Source organism: Zonotrichia albicollis, chromosome Z, assembly GCF_047830755.1.
Source record: "Zonotrichia albicollis isolate bZonAlb1 chromosome Z, bZonAlb1.hap1, whole genome shotgun sequence".
Lineage (NCBI taxonomy): Eukaryota > Metazoa > Chordata > Aves > Passeriformes > Passerellidae > Zonotrichia > Zonotrichia albicollis.
The window spans coordinates 35235897-35257248 of NC_133860.1; the positions used below are offsets into that span (position 1 = coordinate 35235897).

Here is a 21352-nt window from a genome sequence, read left to right on the forward strand (position 1 = left end):
CTTCTTCTTCCTGGGTTTGAGTGGCATTTTGAAATTGGGCAGAAAAGTCTGCATTGTGGGCTTCCAGGGATCAGTTATTGGGTTAAAAGGGAAAATAATCCAGGTATCAGTTCTTAATTGGATAGTTTAGTCTTAAAAGACCTTGTAACAAGAGATTGTTAACCATTCTGTGCCTTGCTAATGAAAAGCTGGTGAACTCATGGTTGTGAGACTGTGAGACTGATAAGGAATAATAAACACCCGAGCCCAAACATGAACAACCGTCTCAAGTGCCCTCAATCCAGACCTAGAAAAACTAAGAATTTTTTTTAATTTAGTAAGAACTAGTGAGTTTACATAGGCATATATGCACTTTATTGTCACAGAATTATAGAATATGCTGAGTTGGAAGAGACCCAGCAGGAACATCAAGTCAAACTCCTTCCCATATGGAGGGCACTCCAAGAGTCACACCATGTCCCTGAGTGTTGTCTAAATGGGGTTTTAACTCTTTCAGGCTGTGATCACTACACTGGGGAGCCTGTTCCAGTGCCCAAGCACCCTCTGGAGGAAAAATGTTTTCCTGATATCCAACCTAACCATCCCCTGGCCCAGCTTTGTGCCATTTCCTTGAGTTCTCTAACTGATCACAAGAATGAAGAAATCAGTACCTGCCCCTCCATTTTCCCTCACAAGGAAGTTGTAAATTGCAATAAGGTCTCTCCTCAGTCTCCTCCAGGCTGAATAAATAAGTGATCTGAGCCACTCTTCACATGACTTCCCTTCCAGACCCTTCACCACCCTTGTGGCCTTCCTTTGGATGCTCTCTAATAGGTTGTCTTTTTTTTATTGTGGCACCCAAGAAGTGCCCCCCCCCCAGCACTGCAGGTGAGGCTGCCCCGGTGCAGACCAGAGCAGAGCAGGACAATCCCTCCCTTGCCTGGCTGCTGATGCTGTCCCTGATGCCCCCAGGACACGCTTGGCCCTCCTGGCTGCCAGGGCACTGCTGGCTCATGTTCAGCTTGCCATGGACCAGAGCCCCAGGGCCCTTTCCATGGCACTGCTGTCCAGCCTCTCGTTCTTCAGTCTACACACAGCCAACATGTTTCTGGCCCCATCTTGGGTGCAGAATCCATCACTTGCCCTTGTTAAACTACATCTTATTTGATGCAACTTAGTAACTTGACGGTAAACATCATCTTACTCAAGCAATCCCCTCTTAATCTCTACATGAAGCCTTATCTCCATGCTGAACAACTCCTACTCCCCAAGCCTTTCCTCACAGGAGAAGTGTCCCATCCTGATAAATTTTTTGTCCCTTCTCTGAACCTGCTTCAACAGGTTCATGTAATTCCTCTGCTGGGGACCCCAGAACTGTATGCAGTATCCAGGTGGGGTGTCACCAGCATGGAGTAAAGGGATAGAACCTCCTACAATCTCATGACCATGCTGCTTTGGATATTTGGTTTTCTGAAGTATTCAGTTAGTATTTTGTATAGGTATTTGTGTTGATATTTCTTCCTTTTGAAATTACTTCCATATGCCAAAATGTAATTACTTGAGTTCCTGAAAAGCAAAGAGTAGTGACAGAGAGGAAAACATAGGTACTAAAAGCCTTTTAGCAAAATTTATACTGAAAGTTGGAAGAAAATAGTGATAAAAATGTATTGATTCAGTGTGGTAGAGCTTCATTCTGGTTTCATAGTTGAAATGCACGGAACCAGGCTGTGTAGAATCACATCAAATTAAATAATTTGCTCTTCTGCAACTTATCTACCTATAGCTAACACTTGAGGTTCTGTTGTTTTTTGTAATTAGCAGTAAAAGTGCATGAAAAGATATTGTGCAATAAAAACAAAGACAAACCTGGTTTTATGGGTACACTCGTGGCAGTTACATTCCTGAAACTTAAAATGGCACACCTTGCCCATATCTATCTAAACTATTTCTAAGGCATCTATCGTTTTCATATCTGAATGCCAAAGTCAATGTAAAATATTTACTATGGGTGGGGACAAAGACTGACTAAATTCAGATAAAAGTACTCTGTTTAACTGAGCACATACTTGTATTATTAATTGCATTAAATTCTTAGGTTTAGGGGTACATGTCTTAAAAAAACTTCTAAAGAGCACGAATCCCTGAACATCAGGAAGTTGATGTCTGCACCATAAGAGCTGGAGAAAGAACAGTTATCAAAGGGGAACCCTCACAACTGGACCTGTGAATAAACAAATCCACTTTATATGACTTGGAAGACAGGCATATATCACTAGCTGCTGTCTCTGAACACACACACACAAAAAATCACAAAGGCAGCCAATAGACTGTCCAAACATATACAACACAGAAAAAAACAACTGGTTGATCATTTTGTATTCACTGAATATTAAGAAGTATTAAGAAGTATTAAGAAGTATTATGGCAGCAAACAAAAGTCAAAAAATACCAAGCACATGTGTTCCATGACTTCATCCTTTCAATTAAACAGATATAATTTAGTTGTTATGTTCCACTGAGCTTACTATCCTGCTCCAAATATTTATCTTTCTTGCTTTTCCTCCCTTTACAGAAAGGAATTTTTAACAGAAAATTAAGGAAAGCTGTCTTTCCACATTTAACTAAGAGGGTATGATTTGAAGTATCTAAACATCCTTCCACAGATCTTTGGACAGTGTGTGTACGAGGGATCACACATGCTGGATGTCCACACAGATGGGAACTGACAGTCTCTTTCCCTCTCTCCTCACAAATCAAAGCATGTGCCATTCCACCCCTGGCAGGACAGATCTGTCCTGCCAAAAGGCACTGAGGTAATCAGCCCATTTTAAAAGCCTTATAAAGAGCAAATCAAGACAATCCAGAAACTGATTTTGTTGAGCACATACCAGAGGACTTAATTTTATCTTGTGCAAGTCCAGCTGCAATATGTGCTGTGGTGTCCCTATATGGGTGATCTTAAAGCATTATGAATACTTTTACAGTAATACAATATGAGAGAGATTTGTGAGGAAATGGAATTTAGGTTTGCTTGAAATCCTGGCCACAAAACTTAAACAACTTGTAGATGCTGTGACTGTAGACTGATTTTGTTTACAGACTGAGAGGAATCCAGGCTAAAAGTTCAAGATTAACTAGTTTTAATTTCAGTTTCAGGCAGAACTATCATTCTCAGAAACTGACGGATATTCAGCAATTTCTCCAACAAAAATGAAGGCCTTATGCTCCTCTGCCACTTAAATCCTTCTATTTCAACTCTGAAGGCTGTACCTTTTCCTCTCTAAAATCCTTAAAGTAGCAGTTTATCTTTCAAGTGTTTGAATGAATTCAGGGGTACAGCTAGAGAAGAAGAAAAAAAAAAGGAAGTAGAGAAGGACTTATAAAATGACTAAAAGTGATAACCCAATTATTACTGTGAAAATATAATGGTCACATGATAAAGAAAATGCATTTTGGTGTCAAAAGTTCTACAATCCAAGCCATTAGAGAGAGTGAACTATAGACTTTATGATAAAAAAGGGGGAGAAAGGGATTGCCAGAACAATTCATGAAACTCCCACTCACTTCTTGACTGTATGTGAATGCGGCTTCAGAACCTTGATATCAGGGAGGTACCACCTAAATTAGGGGGTTTTAGCACTCTGGATCTGTGGTGCCTGTTTGGCATCACTGCAACATACAGCAGTATCTCTAGTGTCATACATTTACTTCTTATGCTATCTAGATACATAATCTAATAACCAGAAAAGATAAGAAAATTTAAAAAAAAAATTAGTGACATTTTGCAAAGTCAGAACAGCTTACCAACTTACTGGTGGCTTGAGGAAGAACATGTTATTAAAATTTTTAATGCTGTATGAACAGTGCACTAAACAAAAAGGATGTATGCATGAATTCAACAACTTTTTCTTAAATTACAAAACTGATTACATTAGAAAAATAAAGCAAAGAGTGTTCATTACTACAGTGGGCCAAATCAACCCCAGAATGGATCCTTCATAGTATAATATTTTGAATTAAGGTCACAACTACTCAATTTTCAAATGCGCTGTTTTCCTATAAGCCGTCTAAAGTGGATTATATGCACATGGAATTAAAACCACTATAGTGCCTATGTAGCCACAGGTCTATCACATAGTATCTCAGTTTTCTGACTAGACAACCAAGTGAAGATATATCAGTAACTACAGATTTGATGGTCTTTGGAAACAAATAAATTTTTAATGCCCTTTGTAAGCCCATAAGCCTGTAGTCTGATCATGTATGTCATAGCTTTGTCACTTCAGAAACATTGTTCTTTGCAGGATCTCAGGTAATTCGCTCTAACTTGCTGCTTGACTCTGTACTTCTCCACTTGCTTGAAAAAAACATTATTACTCTGATCTGCCTGTCTCATAAATCATAACAATGAAGTATTGATTTCAGGTCTAGTATTTCACATATTTGGGAAAATCTCAAGTGTTTTCTACACTCATGGTGAAAAAGGCATTCTACACAAACTTCTGAAGCTCACTAGAGAAAGTGCATTTAAACAAAATTTCACTTTTTAATATTCTGCAAGCCTGTGTCCTTTTATGTTGCCCAAACATGTTTGTTAGCTTCACATCTGTCCCCTTTCTTTGTCTGTCATACTGGACTGCCTACACACTCATAATCACACACGATAATTTCCCTCTCTAAACCTTCAGAATGTTTTTCACCTAACATTGTAAACCAGATCTGCCTGAATTACCTTTTTAGCCTGCACATTTTTATGTATAGAATGTTTTATAAATTATTGAACACAGAACAGCAGCTGGGATTTATGCATAATTGTTAAAGAAACATTAAATATACTATTTCATTCAGTTTTCTATTTTACACATGCAATATCTGAACAGGTACACTGGTTTCAAAAAAGTATTCTTAAATTATAAAGGCACATGTTTCTTCTTATGCTTTTCAGTGATAAAAATATTATTTTATACAAGAAATACTTTACATAAATACATACATAGTAAAGATTTAAGCACACTAGTATACAATGTGCAATGTACATACCAATCACATAGCTGTAGTGTAGATCTAATTTCAGACGAACAAAGATAAACTTCAAGAGCATATTCATTTGCTGCTTAGAATGCATGACTTGTTTTCTTTGAACATGTCCTTTCTTTATATTACATTTTTGTTAGAGGAATAAAGGGGTGGGGGGTGGGGGTAGGGAAGAACTCAAAAGCAAAAAACCCAAACATCTCAGGACCATCAAAGCAAACACGAATGTGGTTTTGAGTTACAATAATCTCACATACAACATCTTTTGAAAGAATAATTTTAAAAGTAATGAAATAATACTGCTGTTTTACAGGAGATAGATGCAAAAAATGAATGTCCTTTTTAGATTTGATCACAAACACATCTAAGTGATCAAGTTACCAAAGAAATACTACTAGTGAATCATTTACCAAGGGCTTCCCTTACCACTTTTCCTGTTTTTCTAGCAACTGCTTTAATAAAAATCACTGTTTCACATTAAATATGTATTGCTATCATTCTTCTTTATCATGCCCTTCTTAATTTCAGCACTGTTAAAAGTTAAATAGACTTATGTTATTCTGCTAGGAGGCTGAGGGAGTCCAAAACTGTCAATAAAAAAATAAAATATTTTCAACAGGCACATTAAAGAAAATAATTGCTAAGTCACTCTGGGCAGAACAGCACAGAATAAAATAAGTATTTTTTTTTATTTTGGAGGGAGAGGAAAGAATGGAGTTATTACCTAAGAAATCAGAGGAAATTTAGCAGCTTTTGTAAAGGGAAATATATATTTTCTGACTTCATATTAATCGCTATTTAAAATTTCTGGACTGCAATGAAGTTTAGTCACAAATTAGAACTGTCTATTTCAACCAGAGAGATTAATGCAGAGATGAAAACAAGAAACAGATGCACAAACACCACAGAGATAAATATTCCATTAAAAAAATTAATATTTTATCTCAACCACCTCAGTACTTACCAGGTATGTGCCACAGTGAAACGACGCTGTTTTGGTATGTTGCTGTTTAAAAACATCCTTCTCAAGAGCCTCGGAGAATTTCGGGGAGAAATAACTGGACACAGCCGAGGAGGAGCAGGTGAAGATTTTCGAGTTGTCCTGGACTTTTCATGTTGTAACAGGTTTTCCCTCAGGGTCTTCACAAGATCTTCATTTAGCCATGGATTTTGACTGTGTGTATTATCCCCTTCAGGAACAGGCAAATTGTCTGGACTTGTCTGCTGAGCCATGTTTCTCCAGTAACTTTGTTATTTAGGTCTAATGCAATCGAATGTTGGCCTAAGTGCCTAAAATATTTCCGTTCTAAATCAGTTCCCAGGAACTGTTCAGAGACCCTGCACCAGTTCAGCCTATTCTGTCTTCAACATGGTGTTGTCTGCCCTTAACGTCTTTCTATAGATAATGATCTACAAAGGAAAAAGCAAGCTAACTCCTCCACAGAAACTGATTAAACATTACCACTCCTTTCACAGCCCTGCTGCCAAAGATCACTTCTGAGCTATCATAGCAAGTGAGCACGGGAGGAAGAAATTGCTTTAGCACAACCTTTATCAGAGCTGTAAAGCTGCCTGTTAAACTATCGTAACTAATGTGCTGCAGCTGCTTGAGTGACTTCTGGTTATGTACATAAAAAGTGCTGGAGGAGGGCTTAAACATCAGATGTGTGCTCCTTTTGTTTGATTATTCTTTCCTTTGCTTATTCCTGAACCTTCAGGGAGGTGGAGAGGAAGGGAGACTGCTGAACAACCTCTTCTGTTTTTTCAAGGATCTACCATGTTCATCCTTGTCCCCAGGAAAAATTTAAGATTCCAAATTATTACCTATTAAGCTAAAAAATGCTACAATTAAATAGTGCAAAAGGGCTTAGTTTCTTGCCTTCTCCTCCCTGCCCTCGAGTCAGTTTATCACAACCAGTCTTCAAATGCATTTAGGAAAGTCAGATACTTGCTACCTTATATTCTTCAGAAAAACAAACCTAACACTTAAGAGATGCACATAAAATAAGACTATGACAGCTACTAGTATGTATTTAATGACATAATCTTATTTTAATATTTTCATCATAAAATTACCACTGTTTAGTGGTACTAAGGAAATGTCTTTTTCTATTCACAGATGGTGGGGAGATAAAATACCAAAAGCTATTCAAAGACCACTTCCAGAAGATAAAAAGGCAAAAGTAGTCTCATTTATTTGGTGAATGCATACAGCTAATAAATTCCATATTTATTTTCATGTAATTATGCAAATAAGAAGTTGGTGCAATCTTATGATACAACATCTTTGTCAATCAAATCTGCGCCTTATACTTTTTTACAGTTTTAATAAAATAACTAACTTCATTTTTTATGGAATACAAAGATTTTATAAACATGTTAAACTGTGTTGATAACTCACTAACAGCAGATGAACTCTAATAAAGGGAAGTAGGTGAAAATTTGCTTAAAGTTTTGTTTTACAGCAACAGTAACAACAACAGTCTCTTCAGTTATAACCATACTTCCTGTTCATCCTACAGGAACAAAGAATCAACATTTTGTCAGAGATTTCTCCACGAGAGATATCTTTTTAATATCAGAACACTGGTTTTATATTATTTTCATTGTTGCAATATACTGTTTCTCTTATACTTTGTCTTAGAATTTCCTTTGTGAATAAGAATTTCCTTTGAAGCACACACAGTGTTTTGGCTTTCAGCGAAATGAAGGGCATTTACAATTGCATGACGAGGTGTGAAAGGCAAATACTGCTCCCTGTTTTGCAGCAAAATCAGAAATCCTGCAAAAGAAGCTTTCTCTCACAATGGAGAGGAATCACCTTTGTACTTAGCACTGAAGCCACAATTCCTGATGAGGATAATAAAGGGAACATCATGATGCTGACAGGAGTAGATGAGAACAGCAGAGGAAAGGTCAGCTTACATTAAGAATGACATTGCTATCAGGTGTCAACCCCTTTATGTAGACGAGTTTTAACTGTACTGCGTCATATGTGAAATTTGATAACAATGTACTTGCAAATTTAACTCAGTATTGAACAGCACTACAGAATGCAGAAATCACTGTGCGTTATGTTTTTGTGTATTTTTCTAAGATTTTATGGAAAATTCAATCATTATGTAAAAATTAACACTGACCAAATATAGAATAAAGCCCAGATACTATTAAAACTACAAAACCCCAAAATTTTAAGCTGTTTCATTAAGAATAAAATTTAAACTGGAGATAAGATGTTATTTCACAGACAGAAAAAGAATTTTATTAAATCATAACTAACACATAACTACCACAATAACTGCTTTTACACATTCTTGATTGGAAGGGTAGTACACACAGAACTAGTCTTCAACAAGAAGACAAAATACAAGCATGATGTATTGAAATGTTTTTAACTGTGAAGAACAAACATATTACCCTCTGTTAGACTGTTATTTTTTCTTCTTTAGTAAAAAACCTAGCAATTGCATAATAACTCCAAGTACTTCTTCTAGATAATGCAGTCTGTATAAGGAGAGTTATGTTCTTTTCTGCTATGAAATACTGCCATCTGATGTCTATTCCAAAGCATAATCTTTAGACAACTGCAGTGGCTTTATAAAACTAGCCAAACTGACCCATTGGAGATCAGCAATCAATGATGTCATCAAGACCATTAACATTTATCATAGTGGGCCTGTGATCATATTTTAAGGTGTTCTATGTTTCAAAGGTAATTATGGAAGAGGAAAGCTCATAGATCAGCAGTTTTATTACCCTTGTTCTTAAACTAAATCAACAAGAGCCATTGACACCTTGCATTACAGGTATTGAGAGGGTTTGTTACATTTTCAAAGAGGTAAGATACCACATATATAGAACAGCAGGAAAAATCCTTTTAACAGAAGAACTAAACCAAGTCACTATTTGCATGAATAGCTAATGAAATGCTTTTCCTGACTGTGTTAGTAGGTTAAATTTCTGAGCATAGATTATCCATGTCCCAGATACCTCATTTTGGCCTATCTTCCTCCTTCTTGCCCTCGAAAGAAAAAGAAAAGCTATGAAAAGTCTCAAATATGCTCATAAATTTAAATTAATGCCTGCAGACTGATTTTTATTGCAAACTAGAAACATGAACAGTCTTCACTGTAATAAAAAGCAGAGATCTAACTTCCAGCAATATCAAATGAGCATTATGTGAGTTAGACAAAATGCTCAGGTTAAGAGTCAGTAACTGGGGGAAGATAAAGCAGAAAAATGGCACTAGCATGAGGTGTTTATGCAGGTACTAGAATAAAGACTTGAAAGAAAACCGTTCCATAAACAAATAATATCATTTCCCATTGATTTTCTTAAAAAAAAAGACAGTGAAGTACTTCTTTTTCTATAAAGATTAGTTGAGAAACAGCCCTACTAGACTGTGTTTTAATAAAAACATCTAATTTTCTCACAAAGATCACCAAAATAATTAATAAAATTTTTTAAAACTTCCTCCAAAAAGTATTTTCATATGCTTTTTATTCTGATATGTTAATTTTCTGGGCTCTTCCATATTGAAATGAAATCACTGAAAATTTCTATTAAATTTAAACAAAATAAATAAGTATATTTACTGGTCCTTTTGAAAAAACAAATTTGAGAGCTGACACATACCTAATTTCCAAAAGTTCATCTTCACAGTGCTTTAAGCATGTTGTCCTATTCACAGGCACTGACAGTTAAATCTAATTTTGCAGCTTTTATAGTCATATCTCATAGGTAAAAGTTATAGCAAGAACAGATGTAATTCTGCTTGCTATACATTCAACTGCGTCACTATAAAGCTCAAGGCAAAAGCACAGAAGTAGAATCTCCTAATTAGGGAAATTCATTACAAAAACTCTAGAAGTGCCAGTAGCTTTTATTGTCTTCCAGTATCTAAAGACAATAAAAATTAAAGTGTTCAGTTCTTGTACTTTTCACAAACTTTCCCAAGAAATATGTACCGTATGAAAAATGTACTTTAAAAAAATACAGGCTTAAAGTGCTTACTTTTCTGTTAATTACAAAGACTTTCTGAGCCGCTGCATATAGAAAGAGAAAGTTAATTGGTTCTGCAGAAAATACTGTGCAAGATTAAACAAGTATTTGATCTCACATAAAAGACAATAAACAAGGATTTTTAAGTACTTTCTTTGTAACAACCACTTTGAACACAGAGTATGATAAACTTTTTTAATATTTTAACTGCTAATCAACATATAAAATCTATTATGTGATTGTGTCTATTTGAAATTACCTTGAACAAAGTTTTTCGTATTAGAGAATAAATGCAGTCACTTGGAAGGAGCAGAACTTTTTTTATATCTTACTTGGGACTGTAGTATATGGTAGAGATAATTCATGCTATGTATGTATAAAAATATTGTAGAATCCAAAGTATGTCTTTGACCACCCTGGCTGGGAGCAGAGTCTTATGTTTATTCAATTAGTTCCCGGACAACGTTAAGATAATATCAAGACTGTTAACGTATGAATGAAACCTTCCCGGGCCATGATCGCTGACTTCCCTGGAATGTCTAAGCCACTCACGTGGACCTGCACCTGGGAAGATTGCATCTACCTCACTCAAGCACCGGGTCCACTCTGCTACCTGTGAATACAGGCTCTTCTGAAGTGTTCAGACATCCATCTAGACATCTGAACTTTGTCTATTCCTGCACATGTATGGCCCCAGTTCTGCATGTGAAGAGACACAAAGGAACATTCGTTCATTCCTGCCTCAGGTAGAATAAACTGTATATAAGCTAGCTGCATGAAGCAGTTGGGGTGACCCACTGGGGAGACCCTGACACTTTGTCGGTCGGATCTCAGTTCACCCAGCGCCAGCACCCGGGGTTGATGCTGCCTTGGCTGTGGTGGTTTTTCGAAATTATATTTTTGTAACAATCTAATAAATCACTGTTAAATTTTCTTAAAAATTTGGCTGCTGATTTGACCATTTATAACAGGACCAAGTAGAGAATTCCAGACACATAGGAATGCAAGTCAAAAGCAACCCTCCAATGAGTTACTTCTTCGAAAGCAAGCAGATCAGTACCACAGGATCAGAGAAGCTGATAATGGCCTCCCCTGATCAAGCCCACTCTCCTGCTCAAAGCAGGAGCAGCTGTAAGGCCAGACCACGCTGAGGCACTAGGGCACCTGAGAGTGGCACAGAAGTGCAGAGAAAAGAAGAAAAAGTCAGAGGTGGTTGTGAAGAATAGCTGGTATGCCATGGTTTAATTTCCTGGAGTAAATAACGCAATACTGAAAGTATGGGGTGACAGAAGAGAATTGTTGCAGATAAAGTAGAAAATAAGAATCTCGGATGGCAATATGATTCTTATTTGGAAAGAGAGGTTAATAAATTTATTGAGTAGCATAGTAGTGAGGAAGAAAATGATAAAAGAAGAAATTATCAGGTGATAGAAGTCTTAATAAAATGTTATGTGTTAGCAAAGGTCAGTACCTGTCAATTGTCACATTCTCAAAGAGCTGGGAGGTTATTCATGGACTTGCCATTTGCAGGGTAATGTTTATCAGACTAATGTTTATCAGACTAATGTTTCCCTAGCAGTTACATGCACCGCCTGCTGAGGAGACCATAGGCACCATGCAGCTTCCTACAGGTCACTAAGAAGGGGATTAGTTGCACTTAGCACAGAAATGGCAGGCACACCCCAAGAAATAAAACCTTTAACAGACCAAGGTATGGGAAACACATGCACCTCTAAATATTCAAAGGAAATTCAAGGCTGCTGTTTGTCTTTGATCTGAGTACATTTTTAACATCCTAACAGAACAATGTTACCTAAAATGGCACTAAAACACCTTTCAAAATCATAATCAGATACACATATATTTACAAATATATCTTCAGAAGAGGAACAGATTACACATGAAGCTGGGTATGGTATGTTTAGCACTATAAAAAAAACATTTTCTGTGACTTAAAATTCTAGAGCACTTTTATTAGAAACTCTTGAGATGTTTCTAATAAAAACGTTTCAGAATATCAGCTCAAATTCGCTTTGCAAGTCAGTAAAACGTGACTTCATCAATCATTTTTTTCCCTGTGTTTGCAAATGTCATGATTCTACAAAAACAAACAGGCAAACAAAAATCCACAATTTATGGGGTAAGATTAAGATAAGTAAATTAATATACTTCTACACAATTATGTCAGAGAACAGGAGGAGCATTTCTGGCACTGCAATGCACAAATATAGCTGATAACTAATAGTTAATTCCAAGGAAAGTACTTGAGCAAAAAACAATTACAAGTATAAATTGCTTTGAAGAGCACTCCTGAGGAGAGGGGAAAGGAGAGGTCAGTGGAAAGGACACTGCACAGAAGGAACCACACTGAGACCAATCCCCTAGTCTGTGTTTCATAGGGACATAGACTTAATTTAATAGCATAGCAGCTAAACAAGTTTTTGGTTGTAATCCTACATCTCTTAAGGGTAGACTCATGACAGATACTGTTAGAACCTTTAGAAAACTGTATAGCCTAATCTTGGGAGCATAATTTTGCCAACTGATATATCAGTGATCGCATCGTGGCTTTGTAAAATTCTAAAAATTATAAAGTATCCTAAGTACTTAGCAAAAAAGTACATCAACACTCCAAATTCCTCAACTTTAGAGTTTACTTCTCAAGCTAGCACAAGCAATCTGTCTTACCAAACTAGACTTAACCCAGTCTCTCCAAGCATGGTGGTTAAGGCAGAATGTAATGCACAAATAAACAAGTACATTTCTCTGAGGTCAGACACATGCACAGAGAGTTTACTTTATAAGAAATCTACACCATCTGCTCTATTTCAAATAATTTGTTATTTTGATCATGCACTAAAAGCTGAGAAGAATTCAAAGAAATATTTACAAAACTGTGAGAGATTAGAAGAAAAGAAGATGAGTCTAAAAGTCTACAATAAGACTGCATAATTAATTAATTGTCTGGAGATGAGCTACTACTTAATGGCAAAAAAAGTGCATTAAAAGAAGAACATAGTTATTTAACAAGGTTTAATATCATCTAGGATGCCTGAGCCTAGAGATTCCTTTTTAGGTTGTTGAACTTAAAAATGCTTTACTTCAAACCCATTATTGTAAGCTGGTTTTTAGAAGTCTGAAGTTTCTAAAATTTTGAGTATAAAATAAAATGAAGCATCAAAGAAATTATTTATACAATTCACTTGGAGTAATTTCTGTATCTTTTCTATAGATGTTAAGCCAGTCATTTTGTAGATTTGAATGAACTGGAACGTAAATAACACAACGGATTCTACTCTGCGGTGTTATTAAGAACTGGCACCGTGAACGAGTTTCAAGGGAAAAAAATGTCCTCCCTAAACAGAAAAGCTTGGGATTGTGATACTTTAAATGCATAACACTTTTTTCTTTATACAATTGTCCCAGAAAGTATGAATTTCAGAAACCTCTCTGGAATGAACAGTAGGCATTTATGTACTTGCCAATTCCATAGTGTGTCTTTCTTAATCTTAAGCAGGACTTAAGTATGTTCCATAAATCTTTTATCAAAATGTAATTCTACCTTGCAGAATTCTACTCTGCAGTTTTAAATACTGTTATTTTTTAAAAAATGTACTTGGAAAGAAACTTTCAAAAATCCTTTTGGTTGCATATGCCTTATAAATTTTTGTATAGTAAGAGATCATGTTGCATGAGACTAGAGCATGATGCACAGTACAGAAAGTTCTGTTATTTATACCTACTTATATATAAGTATAAATAATGTCCTAAAGAAAAATGGAAACAAAGTGGGCATTTTAGTACATCTATCTAGAAAATAATTTATTGAAGTACATTATATGGCAATTATAATTACAGAAGAATAAATATATATGTAAATATAAAATATATTTATTTAAATCTGAAATATACTTAAATATGAAAATACATTTAAATCTTCTGATTTAAATCTGCTATCACATACTCCACAGGACTGCAGGAGTCTGTGAGGTAAAGAAAACTGGTACATTCAGGCAACAAATAAAATGAGCAGAGCTTCAAGATCACCTGATAAACTGGCCAAAATTATTACTATAGACAGGTTCTTTTCTGAGCCTATGTCTATTGACTTGAAATGGGGAGAGGAACAATCTCTAGAACTACGATGATGAAATAAGAAATCATCAGTCCTCTGTCACCCTCTACAGGAAAAATCCTAAACCAGAGTTCTTAAAAGCAGAATTAAACAAACCTGTACCAGCACTTTCCCACTGATTTAAGGGACACCTGTATTTTCAGAGGAGTTAAATGTTTCAAACACTCTTGTCAGATATAACTGTAATTAAAATGTCTCTCTTTTCATTTATAAAACTGAGGGCAAGAACAATCAGCAGATCTTTACAGAAAATGTTAAATATTTGTGTTACAATCACACCCCTGGATTACTGACTGAAACCAAATCATTCTAACTTGACAAAAAATTAAATGAAAGAGTTGCAATTGCAGAATCCAAAATTCTAAGCTGAACTTTACATTATAATTTCTGTGCTAACATAGCCTCTTCTATTTAATGTTAGCAAAGAACACACATAAAACTCACTAAAGAAAAATTTGCCAGCAAGCAGAAAAGGAAATACAGATTCAGTAGGATTTCTTTTCATATGAATGTAAAATATGAAAGCTATTAACTAAAAGAGATAATCCAAAGGACAAATTATAAAGCAGCTTAGTGTGTGTTTAGTTTTGTAATTCTGTTGTTTGTTTCTTATTTTCACAATTTCTGGGGGTTCTATTACATTTGAGATTATTAGATCTCTTCCTAAGATAACTATTAAGAATAAATACTGAGTCCGTTTATACCTTGACCCTCTGAGGCCCTGGAATCTGAAAAACAGGGAAATGAGGAAGTGGATGAAGGTTCTTCTGGGACAGAGATTGCTTTGGGCAGGGCAGCCTACCCCTTGCATCACAGTCTCCTCAAATATGAAGAAAAGAAGGGTAGTAGTCTCCTTTCAGAGGAATGGAGGGCCCAATATGCCAACTAGACCCAACCCAGCAGAAGGTGTATTATCACTGAGGCCTAGGTAAGGATGTCACCAAGAAACTTCCTAGCCTGGTCCAGCCCATGGAATATTGCCCTCTACTGTTTTTCTAGGCGAGCAGCGATGAGGCCCCAACAGAAAGGTTGGGGACAATCAAGACAGAATTTAGGGCCTTGGGACAACCGGTCAAGGGACCTGGGGCACATGCTGTACTCTGTTCTGTCCTGCCACTTCCTCTGAATGATGGGGCAAGAAACAGGATAATCATGCAGATGGATATCTGGCTTTGAACAGGTGTTATGAGGGGAAAAAATGGGGTTTTGATCACAGTCAGTTTAAACAGCAGTGAGCCTGCTGGTAAAAAATGGGGCTGCCCCAAAGGTGGTAAAGGATCATACCTGACAAGCTAGCAGGGCTTGCTGAGAGACTTTAAACCTGAATTGAAGGGGTATAGGAATATTTCCAGTCTTGAAGAGACAAGGTGTGGGAAGAGCAGAGCTATAGTAACCATCCCAGTAGCAAAAGGAGGCTCAAGCAAGCACAAATAGTGAAAGACTTAATTACAAGACAGGACTATGGGGCATCCCTCTGCAATCCTACTGGGATACTGACACAATCAAATGTAAACCAACACTTGCAATAGGGAGAACAAACAGGATGAAATATAGACCTGTGTGCAGTCACAGGACTTTGATTTCACTGTGATCAAAGGAGGTGATCCTGCTCATCTACTCAGCTCTGGTGAGGCCTCACCTGGAGTGCTGTGTTCAGTGCTGGGATTCTCAGCACAAGACAGACATGGAGTTCCTGGAGCAGCTCCAGCCAAGGGTAAGAAACATGATAATTGGACTGGAGCATCTCTTTTACAAGGAAAAGTTGAGCGAGCTGGGCCCGTTCAGCCTCAAGAAGAGATGACTGAGGGGAGATCTTGTCAATGTAAATAGGTATGTGACAGAAGACGATGGACCATGCTGTTCTTGGTGGTGCCAAACAGGACAAGAGGCAACTGGCAGAAACGGATACACAGAAATTCCACCTGGACAATAAGGAAGAACTTAGATTGTCTCGAGAGGTTGTGGAGTCTCCCTCACTAGATACATTCCAGAATTGTCTGGACACAGTCCTGCACCATGTGCTCTATGATGGTCCTGCTTGAGCAGAGATATTGTATCCCTTCCAACTTTTACTGTTTTGTGATTCTGCCATTTTAAAACCAAAAGGAAAAGAACCCACTGAGAAAAAGCTAAATTCTCCCTGAGGTGATATTATTTTCATTTTTAAGGGAATAGTATCTATGTGTATATATCAAAAGACAAGCAAGGTGATTATTTGGGAAGTGTGGAACATGAACATTTTGTAAATTCTATTAAATAATGGTACAAAATATGGTCCTGCTTTTGGCTGGGATAGAGTTAACTTCCTTTCTAGTAGCTGTACTGTGCTCTGGTTTTTTTGATTCAATATGAAACTAACATTGATAAAACACTGATGGCTTTAATTGTTGCTAAGCAATAGTTATTCTAAGTCAAAGACTTCCCCATTTCTCATGCCCAGCCAACAAGAAAGCTGGAGACTCACAAGGTGACCCAAACTGGCCAAAGGGACATACTATTTGATATCATGCTTAGTGTATTAAAAAAGAAAGCCGGCTGGAGGCCACTCCTAGAAAGTGTCCCCAGGCATCAATCAGAGTGTGATGAGCAACTGCCCTGGGCATCACTTGTTTTGTGCATTCCAACTCTTTTATTACTATTATTATTATTATCATTATCATCCTTATTATTGTTGTTGTTGTTGTTAGCATTAACATTATTATTTACTTCCTTTTCTGCACCATTATATGGTCTTTATCTCAATTCATGACTTTTCCCATCTTTACTCTCCAGTTCTGTGGGATACTTAGTTGCCAGCTGACATTAAACCACAGCAGTGCTATTCAGATTTTTCAGGCTGCAACTGCCATTTTACCTCTTAATTTTTGTCTTCTAAACATAGCTAGAAATTATAACCTGCAGTACAGATAAGGGGAGGCACAGCTGCAAGTAATACAGCATGGAACAAAAAAGAGGCTGGACTTGATTAAAAATGTGATCCAGGTTTTAAAGTGGAGGAAGCAAAGCAGGAATTTAAAATAGCAGGTTTTGTTCAATGTAACTTGAATAAGAGTGGAAGGGAAGAAAACAATATGTTTACTGGAGAAAATGAAGTTCTAGAAGAGAGAAAAATTACAGACAAGAGTTGGCAAGATCATCCCAAATTCAAGGACAATACAGATCCTTAATCAAATTAAATTAATTCAAGTAGCTCTCTAATAACAAGTGATACTCATCTCAGTGGAACCGGGTTTTTTTTGTAATCACTGGTCAGTAGAAAAAGTTTAATTCACACTTTTCACCTGAAGGGGCAAAGTTTCAATCAGAGTACATTTCAATCAGAGTTAAGCCCGTTGTCCCTGTCATTCTAGGTAATACTGGAAGCATGGAATGTCTTCAGCCAGCAGTTCTTGCCCTCACAGGATGTTAGTCGGTTATTAGAATTTAATTTTTTTTAAGTTATGAAATTGGAAGCACCAAGTATAATTTCTTGTGCAAACTGTGTTAAAAGTGACTGGAGGATGGGAGGAATGACAGGTCAGCTGTGTCAGAGGCGAAGTTGTGGGCACTAGGCTGAAACTCTAAAATCTGCATCTAACTGAGCTCCTCTAAGTGCCTGTAAATAAACACTGTATGGCAAACACAATCACTGCAGAGGCAAACTGAGCAAGTATGGAACATAGGAACCCAGAGAGGAAGAAAAAACATAGTACCTGTAACCTCCCATTAGCAACATTTTTTTGACCTTTTTGTTTTAATATGCTTTGCCCTGAATTAAGCAAGAAGATACTCTCTTGCACTGTATTGTTATTCAGTGACATTCACCATAAGTTTGACTGTTCTTTTGCAGTGAAATTACCAGCTGTTTTTAACCAATAATAAAAGTTTTCTTTCTTTCTTCAAACACATTTAGTCTTAAAAATTGACAAATTTGAATTTCTATTTTTAACCTACATCTACAGGCTGCTACAGAATCTGAGCTGTCTGCATCTGCAACAGAGAGCTGCAGTTGTGACAACACCAGACTGGGGGTGGTTGATAAGCGGAAGGCAAGGCTGCTATTTGGGACATAAAAGTATTCGGATGCCAGAATTGTCAAGGAGTTCAACAATGATTAAGTGCAAAATGTTGTAGCTGGAATGGGATAGCCCCATGTAGTAGGTACAGGCATTTTTCTGTCTAGCCAGGGAAAAGCCACTCAGAAAAGACCCGAATTTAGTAAGCGAATAAGCTTCCACAGTAGCAGTAATGAAGGCCACATATTCATCTGCAGCAGACTGAAGGAAGTGATTTTCACCATGTTAAGACCACATGGAGAATAGCATGCTAACTTTTGGGTTTCTAAGTGCAAGACAGACTCTGACGTAGTGGAGCAAGTCCAGAGAATGACTCAAAGAGTGGGAAAAGTAGGTTTGCTCATCTGTAAGGAAAGAAAACTAAGTTGGGACCTCAGCACTGTGTGCAGCCACTTAATAGGAAGGTGTAGAGAAGAGGGAGTGAGCCTCACAGCAGAACTGCACAGGTAAGTGGCAGTAGATACAAGTTGGAACATGTTGTATACTGACTGGATGTATAAAAAAGGAATTCCCATGAGCATGGCTGAACATCGGAACACGAGAGGCTGTAGAAACTCTACCCATGGAGATACTCAAAACCAAGTAGGCAGTGCCTGAGCAACATGCTGGAGCAGGAGGCTGGCTAGGGATCTCAGGAACATATGGGACTCTCTGAGACTGCATGCTTCCTTATCACTCACTATTATGGACCAGAGAATTTTTTTAATTAATACATGTTTTCATAATTAGGTTAAACCCACAATAATACACTGCAAATATATAAGAAAAACAGAATGCAAACAAATACAGCAGAGGCAGACTCATCTGCAAGATTACATCTAAGGAAAGGCAATATGTAAATATTTTGTTTTGTTTTTTGATTTGGGGGCCAGGCATGACATGAAGCTAGTAGGGATGAAGTTCAAAGATGAACAACTCCGTTCTTTATGTAACAAATAGTTGATCTCTGGAAGTCTTTACAAAGAGTAGCTACAGATAAAAAAAGTTTCTATGAGCTGAAGGGCACACTAAACAAGTTCATGGAAAAGAAACCCGTATCATTGTTAATTCAATAGGATCCACATTCTGCATAGAAGACTCAAAAATAAAAATGGCTGAGAGATTAAAATGTCTTAAGTAGGCTTATCATATATGCTTGTGCTGTTCTTGCAGTTTTTCTTAACAGACTTTTTCTTAGAAACTTGCCTATGGAGAAAATCATAGTCAAAAAAGAAATTCTGGACTTGATGTACTATTGCCCTCTCCACAAACAACTGTTCTAAGGAAGAGTTAATAGCGCTCTCCATTTAATAGTTAAAAGTCATGGTAAAATGCAAGAGGGAAAAGCTGGAGACAAAGAATTTCTGAAATGGAAGCAACAGATAATTGAAGATGAGCAATTTGCATTTTAACTTCATGTGAAGTGGAAAAAAGAGGAGGAACAACTGTATTAAATAATATGTTTATGAACAAAACGAAAAACCCCAGTTGAATAAAGCCAGACATTTTAAATAATAGTGTTCTGCATACTACAGCAGAGGGAAAAAATGAGGACACCAAAAGAAAACAACAAATACCTAAAGACAACAGAATAAGCATAAGCTTGCTTGTGGACAGGAAGTGAGAGTTAGGAATGAAAGTAAGTGGAAACATGCACAAAGTGGAGGATTTTCAGAGTGCAGTCTTCACAAAAAGTCTTTATTGCAAGCCTAAAATATTAGATATACTGAAGTACCAAGAGAGTAAAAGGAATATAAGAATATAAGAATATGCAGATTTTTGTAAAATTATAAAGAATTGATGAAAATTTATAGTGATGACGCCTAATAGCTGTTATTACAAATGCCATTTCATATAAATTTGCTAGTTTTTAGTCATCTTCAATTCTGAATGGACTTGGAGTAGATTTGTGAGTGAATCAGGATCTATATTTTTATAAAAATAAGATATTTCAAGGGAGAAAACACTTCCATCTACACTTGCATAAAAGATGATTGTTGGGCTAAAAAATAACAGTGATGTAATCACTCTCAAGAAAACATAGAGACTTTCAGACACTTCTAATGACAATGTTATCATCTTTTTAAAGTATCACCTGAAGATAAAGCATTTTAAAAATCCAATTTTTCCTCCCACAACTGCCATATTAAGAACACTGCACAGCAGGAGAGATGTCTCACCTTTGAAAGTACTGCTTTGAGAATACAGAAATATAGTATAAAAGTCTCTTGAATACACTTCTTACAACATCACCTCAGATTCTTATGTACTTCTTATCTTCAACTGTACTAAGTGTATGATAATCCAAATCCCATTCTTCTGTCATAGAGGGAGTGAGTATTCAGTTAATTTCTCTTAGACTACAATTAAGAAAATTCCATTTCTTGCTTGTATTAATGGAGCACATACTACAGTAAAAATATTTTTCCTACTATTTTTCAACAAGTTCTAATGTTTTCATACTTAAAAGAGAGCTGACAAGTGGATAAAAGAAATCTTTCTATTTGCATATGACAGAGACTGCCTTTCATAAATACCTCTTTATATTTTAAAATAAAATCTGAATCATTCAAAGGACTTAAAATACATATAGCTATGTTATCTTTACAGGATATGAAAACTCACACAGAGATAAGGAAACTTGTCTTCATGGTATTGAAACATGTCTTAAGAAGTCCTTTTATTAGTACCAACGAAAGGAGTTTTAACACTCTCAGTAACTGAAAGAAAAACAACAACCAAGTTGTTATTCTTAAAACAACCATGAAATAGTTCCAGAGAAGGCAGTCTTCAAAAGTGTAATTTCTGTATTTCCTTTGTCAGTAATTAGGTAAGTAACCTGTAGTTAACGCATCTCTTTGCTTTAGAGGAGTAGGAAATAAAATCAGACCCTTTTTTTACCAGTGTAAAAATACGGCTCTCGGGCACTGTATGCTGCAATCAAATTTATTTTTAAATGGTTACTTTTATTGTAAAAGTAATATTATTGAAATACATATTTACCAACAAACATACACACACATGCAAAAAAAAAAAAGTTCCTGAAGCCCAAGTGAATCCTCACAGGCTCACAGGCAGAAGTACAGATGAAGAATTAGACCTGAAGCGGTGCAGCCAAAAACATGAGAGTTAGAGGTCTGACAAGTCACCAAGTCCTGCACACCGTCCT

General features: G+C 36.6%; 1 protein-coding gene across 2 annotated transcripts in view; it reads right to left on the reverse strand.

Annotated features, from left to right (window-relative positions):
- PDE4D (phosphodiesterase 4D) overlaps nucleotides 1-21352 on the reverse strand; it is a 353397-nt gene that overhangs the window by 304160 nt on the left and 27885 nt on the right. The window contains exon 1 of one of the 2 annotated variants that reach the window (XM_005489768.4): nucleotides 5978-6620. The exons of the other annotated variant lie outside the window; for it this stretch is intronic. Coding sequence (XP_005489825.1) covers nucleotides 5978-6246 — 269 coding nt within the window. The 5' untranslated portion in view covers nucleotides 6247-6620. Of the gene's footprint in view, nucleotides 1-5977; nucleotides 6621-21352 lie in introns of those variants that run through there. 2 annotated transcript variants of the gene reach the window in all.